General features: G+C 40.6%; 2 protein-coding genes across 5 annotated transcripts in view; one reads left to right on the plus strand and one right to left on the minus strand.

The window, feature by feature from the left end:
• Positions 1-2626, minus strand: part of LOC115102949 (multiple myeloma tumor-associated protein 2 homolog) — a 37018-nt gene extending 34392 nt beyond the window's left edge. Inside the window, exon 1 of the mRNA XM_029623416.2 lies at positions 2530-2626. Coding sequence (XP_029479276.2) covers positions 2530-2605 — 76 coding nt within the window. The 5' untranslated portion in view covers positions 2606-2626. The remainder of the gene's footprint in view (positions 1-2529) is intronic.
• Positions 1-11198, plus strand: part of LOC115102951 (guanylate kinase-like) — a 31953-nt gene extending 20755 nt beyond the window's left edge. For 3 of the 4 annotated variants that reach the window (XM_065005676.1, XM_029623420.2, XM_029623419.2), the window contains exons 2-7: positions 8075-8188; positions 8290-8331; positions 8496-8731; positions 8880-8964; positions 9077-9162; positions 9322-11198. In XM_065005676.1, the coding sequence (XP_064861748.1) occupies positions 8077-8188; positions 8290-8331; positions 8496-8731; positions 8880-8964; positions 9077-9162; positions 9322-9357 (597 nt within the window). In that variant the 5' untranslated portion in view covers positions 8075-8076 and the 3' untranslated portion in view covers positions 9358-11198. Of the gene's footprint in view, positions 1-1180; positions 1307-8074; positions 8189-8289; positions 8332-8495; positions 8732-8879; positions 8965-9076; positions 9163-9321 lie in introns of those variants that run through there. The other variant, XM_029623421.2, reaches the window with a different exon arrangement.
• Positions 11199-12409: the final 1211 nt, after the last annotated feature.

The raw sequence follows: 12409 nt of genomic DNA on the forward strand, positions 1-12409 counted from the left end.
TTGTTCTCAACTAGCCTACCTGGTTAAATAAAATAAATAAAAAATAAATGAACACTGCTGCTACTCTATCTATGCATAGTCACTTTAATAACTCTACCTACATGTACATATTAACGCTACTAACCGGTGCCCCCGCACATTGACTCTGTACCGGTACCCCCATATATAGTCTTGCTATTGTTATTTACTACTGCTCTTTAATTACTTGTTACTTTTATTTCTTATTTGTATTTTTTAAACTGCATTGTTGGTTAGGGGCTTGTAAGTATGCATTTCACTAAGGTCTACTCAGGTTGTATTCGGCGCATGTGACTAATACAGTTTGATTTGATAGAGCTCTAGAGTTCCTATGTGGAGATGGGAGAACCTTCCAGAAGGACAACCACCTCTGCAGCACTCCATCAATCAGGCCTTTATAGTAGTGGCCAGACGGAAGCTACTTCTCAGTAAAAGGCACATGACAACCCGCTTGAAGTTGATGAAACCAAGTTTGAACTCTTTGGCCTGAATGCCAAGCATCATGTCTGGAGTTAACCTGGCACCATCCCTACGGTGAAGCATGGTGGTGGTATCTTTTTCAGCGGCAGGGACTAGAACCCGATCAAACATCTCTGGAGACACCTGAAAATAGTTGTGCAGCGACGTTCCCCATCCATCCTCACAGAGCTTGAGAGGATCTGCAGAGAAGAATGGGAGAAACTCTCCAAATACAGGTGTGCCAGGCTTGTAGCGTCAGACCCAAGACCTGAGGCTGTGATCGCTGCCAGAGGTGCTTCAACAAAGTACTGAGTAAAGGTTCTGAATACTTATGTAAATGTGATATTTCAGTTTTTTATTTTATATACATTTGCAAAAATGTCTAAACCTGTTTTCACTTTGTTATTGTGTGTAGATTGAGGGGTGGAAAACAATTTAATCAATTTTAAAATAAGGCTGTATTGTAACAAAATGTGGAAAAAGTCAAGGGGTCTGAATAATTTCTGAATGCACTCAAATAATGGCCCAGGTTCGTCTGTTTGACACCCCTGTCCTACAGACAACCTAGGGATTGCCTTCTTTCAGGTATGTCACAAACTGATGACCAGGGTTTAAACTGTGTACTGAGAGGTGATTGGAGGGATCAACGATTTGGTTTCACTATGTTTGCGCGTGCGTTCATACAGTCTGCTACCACAAACACCACATTTGACTGGCCCCAGGTTTCATCATATAATCGTGCTGCTCAATTCACTTTCATATTCTGTCCTCACACATCCTGTTGCTCAGCCAGCTCCCTCACTCACAAGTCTACTGACGGTGACCAAAGGTAAGGAGGAAGAGCGATTTTAGCCAATATGGTTAATAACTAAATAGTTTGCTCAATTTCAGTTTGATACTAAACAGGCAGTCATTATGTAGAGATTAGAATAATTGTGCCATCGAAACCGCATCTTCCATAACAAAAAACATTTTTGTATTTTCAGCTGTTTGAATCTGGTGTTCAAAACCGAAAGTAAAATATGCAAAAACGAACCTTAAGAACGGGAAGTATAGAAATTAGGGTTGGGCTGAGTACTCGGACAAAATGAGTATCATAACTGATATGGAGAATTTTCCGAATAAGATTTTGACACGAGTATTATTGTTTTTTGTAATTTAACTGTGATCGGGAAACTTTTCAGCTGCCAGCATTTCTCGCTCTCACTCAAACAGTGTAAAGAGCTGCGTGCTCTAAACAACTATTGGCTAGTTATTCTGTCTGTAAAGAAACGGGCGGGGTATCGATTGAGCCAGCTGCAACGATTGGATTACAACGAACTGCTCTCAATTCCCAATACGGACACGCGCAGCTCCGTTTCACTCACTTGTCTCCGGGCACAAGTTTTATCTTCTAACATCGTGTACGATCTGTAGCTAGTCATTGTTCAATTTAGTTATTTCCAGACGACGATGGTTGTTTTTGTCTGTCTACTTGGCGTTGTTTGGTAGGCCTACCTTGTCTGTCCATATAATTATTCCACTGCTGACGACGTCTTGTCATTATGTCGTGATCAAAGCCCATGCTTGCTTGCTATTATTTATTCTCGCATAGGCATTTTTAGGACATGTCATTCGGAGAGAAAAAAAGACCATTGGCAATTTTTAGCATTTAAATGTTGGTGAGGCAAACACCCCTATTTTTTTTATATACATGCCAGCAAAGCCACTAGACAAGACACAACACTAAATAATACATTTATTACACTATAACGGTGACTAACTGTGCCCACAAACTGTTAGGGCCTACTTAAAGTTGTCCCAACAGCAGAGCTTTTTTCTTCAGCGGCGCCTTGTCTGGCAGTGAAACAGTTCATGTACTGCCTTTAAAAAAACAGCTGATATTGCTGACTTGCCTAAACAAATGTGGTTTCTACTGACAATTGAGATGTACAAACTATGGCATAAAGGGATGACTAGTGGAAAAGACCATTTCAATTCATATACTTTCTTAGCTACAGTATACATATCTCCCTGGCATATTGCAGCATACAAGACATTTTTTGGACTCACGTTGTTGTGCTGTGCTCACTTGAACAGGAAGGTGGTGCGTCGGTCCTTTGTGGCAAATCTCATTCAAGTCTGGCATTCTCTGGATTTATGGTGCTTTCAGACAACTGGGTACTCTGGAGGGGAGGGGGGGGGGGTGAACAAGGTTGAATCATGACATCAGTGATCTTCAGGTCAGAGCTCTAGAAAGAGGCCTGGGTTCCCGACCGTTCAAAATATATTTTCCCAGTTTGATCTTTATTTTTCTTCTTTGGACTTTCCAGTTGCCTTGAACTCACTGAAGTCTGAGATTTCTGAGTTTCCAGTTTTGAACTGTGCCAAAGTCATTCTGGATTGATAGCATGGCCAATATTCAACCTTTTTTTATGGCTCAATTAATGTTTATCCTTTTATGCTTGGAAAATGACCCGTAAACCCAGACTTGGACCACACACCCACTCCACTGAATAACAGATTTGGTTTGCAACGCTTGCAGTTAACCACTGATTCCTTCCAAACCACTCACTGTTGAATGTGTTTTCCAACTTGTGTAATGTTTATGGCCGACGAGCACAATACATTTTATCTATACTTTCTCTTCATTTGCCAGTAGATTGTTGACTTGGTTCATGATGACTGCTAGCTAAGATTTTGAAAGTATGTTGTCCAATCAAAGCATTTTTCTGTGGACAATGACCTTGAGCCTTCTTGGATGGGCACTTCTAATGTAACTCTATGGCAACACCCAAGGGGCTTGGCTTTACGAGCTCTTCCTGTAGATTTTGCAGTGACGTAGTGTCCCCATGAGTGACAGAACAATGAGCCAATCACAGCACGAGAGAATATTACTAACCCCTACGCTCCGTATTTTTCGCTGGATACCGCACCGCTGAAACACATGCATTTTGCAGCTGCCTTTTAAGAAAGGAGAACAGAGACCATGTTTGTATGCGTTTTATTGATTTGATTTTTTAAAACTTTAAATGTATTAATGCCAAAATAACATGTAAAAAAAAAAAAATAGATACAATTCTAAAACTGGTGACCAATGTTTTATATGGCCCTAACAAAATAGTTTATTTTTTATTAGCTAAACAGGTGGGGTTCAAAATAGGTGGGGCTCTAACCCACCAGTCCTGCATGATGGGTCGCCACTGAAAATGACAAATGTATATTGTTTATCTTGATTTACAAGTGTCAGGAGAGAAATGTTGCTCTTGTAAGTGAAACAATATATGGGTCAAGCGAATTTGCCTACCTTCATCAAAATCTCTGTCTGGAATAAATGTAGGCAGTAGCCAGCCATGCATCCGGTTCATAAATAGCCAATCTTGCCGATCTTGTTGATAATTGAATAGGACTAATTAAGTAAATTGTGTATTGTCGTCTGATTGGGGTTGTTTAACAATGTGTGTGAATTATTTTTATTTTGTATGAATTATTTTTTTTTTGTCAAATCGCCAATTGGCAACCCATCCCTTATGGGTTTAATTGACACAAACAAACAATACATTAATTCACGTGGTGATAATTCTTCTGGTGTTTTCTGCATCGCATAAAGGGTGAGAAAATGTAAATGTAAAAATCAATACATAACCTTTTTTACTTTTACCCAAACAATAAATATATCCCTATATACAGAAAAATTGAAGGCTTTTGAACCCAGTCTAGTACAAAGAGAAGATTCATATGGGAGATGAGCCTATACACAATCTATACACACGTACCATTTACTACATAGACACTAAATATTTTTACAATTTAATTATAGGCAGCACTTTTTATTTTATTTCAGGTTTTATCTAAATATTCCTCAAACAGAAATGCACAATGGACAAACATTTCAGTTTCTCCTCATCACTCAGCCACACAATGCCAGGTATATCTGGTGTGCTTTCTGGAATAAGAGCTATTGTTTATCGTGGTAGAAAGGGCTATGTAACTTGAAGAAATAGAGGATAAAATGGGTATTCTCTCTTTCTTCAAAGTCACAACAGATGTTCCGTATAGAAAGGTAATATGTTCATCAATCAAAAGACCCAACATATTTATTATTTCTAGTAAACTCAAGAATGTTTCCACCGAAAAACTGAAAAACACCTCTCAGTACCTGGTTTTCTAAAATGCATTCTGTGTTTTTGTCTGGTTGATCATGAGTCTCCATTTTTATTTTGTATTATTGTTTTTTTTACACATTGACTGCACATAATAACATGTTCAGTTTCTGCCATCCAAAATGATATCAGCATATAAAAGGATACTTAGCATTTCATCATGTCTTACTCCAATATTTAACTGTCGCATTTATTTTGCCAAATCATTACTAAACATAGCAAACACAGTCTGTGATAAGGCGTCTCCTTGTTTTACACCAGAGGGTGTGGGAAACCAATCTGTACGATATTCATTAACAAGCACACAAGCAATTGGTACTTTGTAAAGAGACTGGATTGCGTGATAACATCAACCCGTCTTTAACAAACTATGGGCTAAAAGATCCCTATTTGCGAAATCAATGAAACATGCAAAAGTAGTCTTTGTGTATTTTTGTATTGTACCGATCGAGAAGATATGATCTATACAGGCTCTGGATTCACAAAAAAAACATTTTGTTCTTCCACCAGAATGTTTTGATCCTCCTAAAAGGTCATTAGCCTATTGGTGGAGAATGAATGAATGAATGAATGAATATAATTTATAAAACGTACTCAATAAACTTATGCCCCTATAATTCAGTGGCACTCTGGTCTTTTTTGAAGATTTGGGAATGGGATTCACTATATCAAGTAGATGGCAGTATACTGTACTCAAAACAAATGTGTAGAAAATCATATATGACATCAATTAAGGAGATTTAAAACCTCATTAGGCAGTTTATCAATGCCAAACGCTTTCCCATTGTTTGCTGCGTCAATCACCTTAACTTCTGCCACAGACAGCTCCTCGTGTGTGTATTTCAACTGTACACACACCTTAGCCGAATATATTTAAACTCAGTTTTTCGCAATTCCTGACATTTAATCCTAGTAAAATTCCATGTCTTAGGTCAGTTAGGATTACCACTTTATTTTAAGAATGTGAAATGTCAGAATAATAGTAAAGTGATTTATTCTGGCTTTTATTTGTTTCATCCCATTCCCAGTGGGTCAGAAGTTTACATACACTCAATTAGTATTTGGTAGTATTGCCTTTTAAATTGTTTAACTTGGGTCAAATGTTTCGGGTGAGTTTTGACCCATTCCTCCTGACAGAGCTGGTGTTACTGAGTCGGGTTTGTAGGCCTCCTTGCTCGCACACGCTTTTTCAGTTCTGCCCACATTTTCTATTGGATTGAGGTCAGAGCTTTGTGATGGCCACTTCAATACCTTGACTTTTTCTTGTCTTTAGGTCATTTTGCCACAACTTTGGAAGTATGCTTGGGGTCATTGTCCATTTAGAAGACACATTTGCGACCAAGTTTTAACTTCCTGACTGATGTCTTGATGTTACTTCAATATATCAACATAATTATCCTTCCTCATGTTGCCATCTATTTTGTGAAGTGCACCATTCCCTCCTGCAGCAAAGCATCTCCCAAAAGTACGATATTTGTCCCCATGTGCCGTTTCAAACCTTAGTCTTGCTTTTTTATGGTGGTTTTGGAGCAGTGGCTTCTTCCTTGCTGAGCGGCCTTTCAGGTTATGTCAATATAAGACTCATTTTTACTGTGGATATAGATACTTTTGTATCTTTTTCCTCCAGCATCTTCACAAGGTCCTTTGCTGTTGTTCTGGGATTGATTTGCACTTTTCGCACCAAAGTATATTCATCTCTTGGAGACAGAACGCGTCTCTTTCCTGAGTGGTATGACTGCTGCGTGGTCCCATGGTGTTTATACTTGCGTACTATTGTTTGTACCGATGAACGCGGTACCTTCAGGCGTTTGGAAATTGCTCCCAAGGATGAATCAGCCCTGTGGAGGTCTACAAAAATCTGTCTTGGCTGATTTATTTTGATTTTCCCATGTCAAGCAAAGAGGCACTGAGTTTGAAGGTAGGCCTTGAAATGCATCCACAGGTACACCTCAAATTATGTCAATTAGCCTATCAGAAGCTTCTAAAGCCATGACATTTTCTGGAATTTTCCAAGCTGTTCAAAAGCACAGTCAACTTAGTGTATGTAAACTTCTGACCCACTGGAATTGTGATAGACAGATTATTTCACTGTAAAACATTGTTGAAAAATGACTTGTGTCATGCATAATGTAGATGTCCTAACCAACTTGCCAAAACTATAGTTTGTTAACAAGACATTTGTTGTGGAGTGATTGAAAACAAGTTTTAATGATTCCAACATAAGTGTATGTAAACATCCGACTTTAACTGTACGTACGTGTGTGGGTTCTAACATTGATTTCCATTTTAGTTCTCAGGGAAAATGTCTTTATATAAAATCTTCCTCAAAATATGCCACATTTGTTACCTAAGAACTAACTAGCAAACTCCTTCTTCTCCCACAACCCTTTAAGTACCTGTGTAATATCAGAGTTCAGCCCCTCTGACTTCCTTTTTGGAATTTTCTAATGTTGTTTTGGTCCTAACTTGTTTATTTGTCTCAAACTGTTGAGGATTTCATGTCTGTATCTCCTCAAGGGTGTAATAACTGCCCTCTCTCTATCTCTGTTTGAATAGGTGTAGTGTTTTATCAAACATGTTTTTTCTTAAATGCCTTGCTAAACTGTTCTCTTGTATTCCTATTTTTACACTGTGAAAATAAGTACTCAGCTTTGTGCATTACTGACCGTATTAATGAATGCGTGAAGCAACATAATGCCCTCTGAGTGATGGCGCACTTGAGGTACAGGCTTTTACCGGCATTTAAAGCGCACTTCTGGGTTTTCCGATTTACGACTATCAAGTGTGATAGAACAGATACAATTATGAGGAGGAAGGCACGTAGAACAGATTTACCGCTTCTTAGGCTTGCTTTCAATGAGAATGACCGAGATCTCTCTATGCAAATTTGTTTGTGTTGTCCAAAAAGTGACATATATTGCAGCTTTTAAACAGTCGTTCCAGACTGAAAAGCTTTACTGAAATCAATTCTTCTGCCTTGCAATCGGAAGCAGCAGTCATTTTAGGCTCTCCAATTAGATTGTTCCTTGGGAGTGCCGTGGTAACCACTGTTGGGGTTATTTGGTCCTACTAGTCTTGCTTACGATGTGTACTACAGAATCACCAATTCGTCAGTTTTTATAGGATACCTGGTTCGTCATATCCATGTCATATTCAGCCCTTGGGCCTATTTGTGGTGTTTAGACCAGGCGTATTACACCACTATTTGAATATAGGCAAATAGAGATTTAGTAGTTTCGTCATATGAATAAAGGATAGGCCTAGGTATGTTTTTAGTCTCAAGAATGACAGCTGCTGCGCCGGGCCGTTTCTCCTCGTGACACCAGTTCCAACAGTTTGTCTCGTTACATAACTCATGCCATGAAGACATGTAACCACCACACCCTGTGCAGTGAGGAATTCCAGACTCTGTTGGATTCTCTCATCTTACCCTCTCTCCTCCTCCTCTCCCCCAGCTATGGCAGGACCCAGGCCAGTGGTGCTGAGTGGCCCGTCAGGGGCTGGGAAGAGCACGCTGCTCAAGAACCTGCTCAAGGAGTACGAGGGCGTGTTTGGCTTCAGCGTCTCGCGTAAGTGCGCTCTGCACCAGTCCCCTGTTAACTGTGTAAAATGTCAGGGAGGTGTCAGTTCCAGAAATAAAATATCTAATTGTGTGCTCTCATCCTTTTAGATACAACAAGGAGCCCTCGTCCTGGTGAAGAGAATGGCAAAGGTAGGTAGGGTTTTTAAACTCCACGATAGACACTTGTGCTCCAAATCCTCCTGTTGCAACACTTTTTAAAATTAGGACGCCCAAAGATGGTTGAAGCTATGCTGTCCCCTGTGTCTTTATTCCTTTCAATAACCAACCTTTTTAACATGAAATTGTTGTTTCAGATTACCATTATGTTACAAGGGAGTATATGCAGGCCAGCATCGACAAAGGGGAGTTCATTGAGAGCGCAGTGTTTTCGGGGAACATGTACGGGACGAGCAAGGCCTCGGTGCAGGCCGTTAAAGACAAGAACCTGATCTGCATCCTGGACATCGACATGCAGGGCGTTAGGGCTGTCAAGACGACAGACCTCAACCCCATCTACATCTCGATCCAGCCTCCGTCCATGAACATACTGGTGAGAGCCAGGAGGCATTATAAAATGGTGTACCAGGGTCATTTGTGTGTTGTTTAACTTGTGTACAATTGGTTATTTAAGTCCAATAACTCCTGATCTAAAGCTAACCCACCCATGATGATCTCCCTCTGACGTTTTGGCATTTTAGGAGAAACGTTTAAGGGACAGAAATACTGAGTCAGAGGAGAGCCTCCAGAAACGTTTAGATGCTGCTCAGGTGGACATGGAGATAAGTGAGTCTGATTCTGGAGAGACTTTGGCCTAAAACAGAGTTGTATGTTTATAAATGAAATGTTGAGAAGTTCGTTAAGGATGTTGTCTAAAACGGTTCCCCTGATCTTTCAGGCAAGGAACCTGGCATATTTGACATTGTCGTTGTCAATGATAATCTTGACGATGCCTATGGGAAGTTGAAAGACGCCCTTATTGAGGTGAGTTTGTAGCGCCATAACAGAGCTGGGTATGATGGACTGGGCCATATGCACCATTTTAACTTAATAGATATTTGTCAGTAAATAATTTATAGATATGTCAGTGTTGATTTTCACCAGCTCCAAAATGTCATCCTCAAACCTACTTTCTTTCTTCAGGAAATCAAAAAAGTTCAGAAAAACAACTTTTCTTAAGCGACGAGAAACCTGACAGCCATCCTGGCCACTCCTTACAAAATGGCAGCCCTCCTATTCCAATCCTGAACATTCCGTCAGATACCGGTGTTGGAAGGAACTACAGACAACCTGCCTCGCCCCGAACCACAGATGGTAGCCTTCTGAGTGCGCAGGAATATCTTTTTACATATTTGGAAGATAGAAGTGAACTATTTTGCTGTATTTATTTATTTGCCTGGTGGTCAGCTTAAAAGTTGTTGTATTTTGATCCACAAAGAAAAATACTCCATGAATGGTTAACCTGGGACTACCTTGTTTTATTTTACTATGAAGGAGTACTGCACACAGGAGTTTCTGCCGCCAAGTCATTCTTCTGTGCATCTACCAGTATTATAGCCCCTAAGCATTCTATTTGTATTCACTCTGGCCATAATAACAAGACTCATTCCACCTAGTGCTCAGCAAGAGTGGATCCTTGTATGGTATGTTCGCAAATGTCCTGGCTTGCCCCGAAGTCTAGCCCTGTCGGTACAGCTTCAGAACATTGCTGTTCTGTTCCTGTCTAGCAGAACTGACCTGAAAATGTGGTTGTACGGAAATGCGTTGGTTGTCATTAGCCACAACACTGTTCCACAGCTAAAGCCAGAAAGGTAAAGAGTAGGGAGATGCCCAGGCCTTTCATTCTTTTTAAGAGGGATTGTTGACTAACAGTATTGTCAACATAGCGCAGCTAACAACCAATCACAATGCCAGGGGCTTGGGCACTAGCTAACTCTGGCCCTTGCATCATCATACAGGGAAGCACCATCCATTCATATACATTCATAGCCGATCTCAGGAACTGACTGTAGCCTAGCTGCTGTTTGCTAGGGATCCCAGTCAACTTGTGTGTGTGAGGCAATCTGTTTGAAGTTTCCCTGTAGGTTTTACCATACTATTGAAATGATAGAATTACTTAATTTACCAATAAAACAGATTGCCAATTAGGATTTACAATCATGTTAATCACTAGAACAGCTATACAGGAAGCTGCACTTTGAGACAACGACTTACCCCGAATAGGTTTTTGTTCACTGTTGTACAGGCGTGAAACTTTTATATGTTTTGTGTTCATTATTTTACAAATCTCACCTGTAGTATAATATGCAGTGGGTTCTTTTGGACAGAAAACAATTGAATGAGCATAAAATATCAATGGCATATTTAAATAACTGGAGCAAGTAGTGTCAGTCCTTAAAGGAGAATAAAGAAAAGCTTAGAACTAAGCACACGGAACATCGGCTTTACTTGAAACTGGCTACATTGAATTCCACAGACCAGTCTTAAAGGCTACATTGTTTCAGCAGCTTTTGATGGCTTTTAAGTTTGTAGTTTGACATGCGTTGTTTCACAAGGCAACTTCCATTCACAACCCAAATTGAGTGCATTAGTAACTTTTATTTGACATAGGCTACTCTGGCCCATGACTAATGTTCCACTGCTTCTTGTCCTTTTGTGTTTGATCTCCCTTTGAACATGAAATTCATTACTTTGCACAAATGACTTAATTAAACGTTTGACTAACCAACGTTTCAATGATTGAAGGCTTGATTCAGTCTAAAGCTGAAGCTTTACATTCATTTCCGATTGAGCCGACATATGCAGCGTTTACAGTGAATGCAGTCTCCACTAAAGCGGAAACATTGCCTTTAATTTGAAATCACTCTATAAAGCGGAACTTACCCGATGCAGATTGAAGCCCTGCTTTGCATGTATACTTGTTTTCATTGGCCAGATATTGACAAATCACCCAGCCTTCAAGTCCTTGTTTTTACAAATATGTATGTGTTTTACAACTGTAGTAAAGTCAAATGAAACTATATTGTCTGGATATCTTATTTTATACACGTAGTGATCCAGTTTTCAATCAGTAACTGAAAACAGCCAATGATTTGCTGAACATTATAGCAGGTTGAAGGCCACGCACCTGACCTGAAATATGTAATCAATAGTTAGAGCTACCATTGTCGACTCCTAATTCTGGCTAGTATTTCTTAGCCCTACACTTTAACACTGTAACAAACAAAAAAAAAGAGCCGTCCTCGCTGTCAACTGTTTATTTTCAGAAAACTTAACATGGTTAAATATTTGTATGAACATAAGATTCAACAACTGAGAAAAACTGAACAAGTTCCACAGATGTGATGAACAGAAATGGAATAATGTGTCCCTGAACAAAGAGAGAGAGAGGGGGGGGTCAAAATCAAAAGTAACAGTGAGTATCTGGTGTGGTCACCAGCTGCATTAAGTACTGCAGTGCATCTCTTCAGACTGCACCAGATATGTTCTTGCTGTGAGATGTAACCCCAGTCTTCCACCAAGGCCCTCTAATCCAACAGGTCCCAGACATGCTCAATGGGATTGAGATCTGGGCTCTTGGCTGGCCATGGCAGAACACTGACATTCCCGTCTTGCAGGAAATCACACACAGAACGAGCAGTATGGCTGGTGGCATTGTCATGCTGGAGGGTCATGTCAGGATGAGCCTGCAGGAAGGGTACCACATGAGGGAGGAGGATGTCTTCCCTGTAATGCACAGCGTTGAGATTGCCTGCAATGACAACAAGCTCCGTCCGATGATGCTGTGACACACCGCCCAAGACCATGACGGACCCTTCACCTCAATCTATCTCGCTCCAGAGTACAGGCCTCGGTGTAACGCTCATTCCTTTGATGATAAACGCGAATCCGACCATCGCGACTCATCAGTGAAGAGCACTTTTTGCCAGTCCTGTCTGGTCCAGCGACGGTGGGTTTGTGCCCATAGGCGACATTGTTGCTGGTAATGTCTGGTGAGGACCTGTCTTACAACAGGCCTACAAGCCCTCAGTCCAGCCTCTCAACCTATTGCAGATGGTATGAGCACTGATGGAGGGATTGTGCGTTGTTGCCATCCTGTACCTGTCCCGCAGGTGTGATGTTCGGATGTACCAATCCTGTGCAGGTGTTACGTGGCCTGCCACTGCGAGGGCGATCAGCTATCCGTCCTGTCTCCCTGTAGCGCTATCTTGGGCATCTCACAGTACGGACA

Source organism: Oncorhynchus nerka, linkage group LG20 (assembly GCF_034236695.1).
Source record: "Oncorhynchus nerka isolate Pitt River linkage group LG20, Oner_Uvic_2.0, whole genome shotgun sequence".
Classification (NCBI taxonomy): Eukaryota; Metazoa; Chordata; class Actinopteri; order Salmoniformes; family Salmonidae; genus Oncorhynchus; species Oncorhynchus nerka.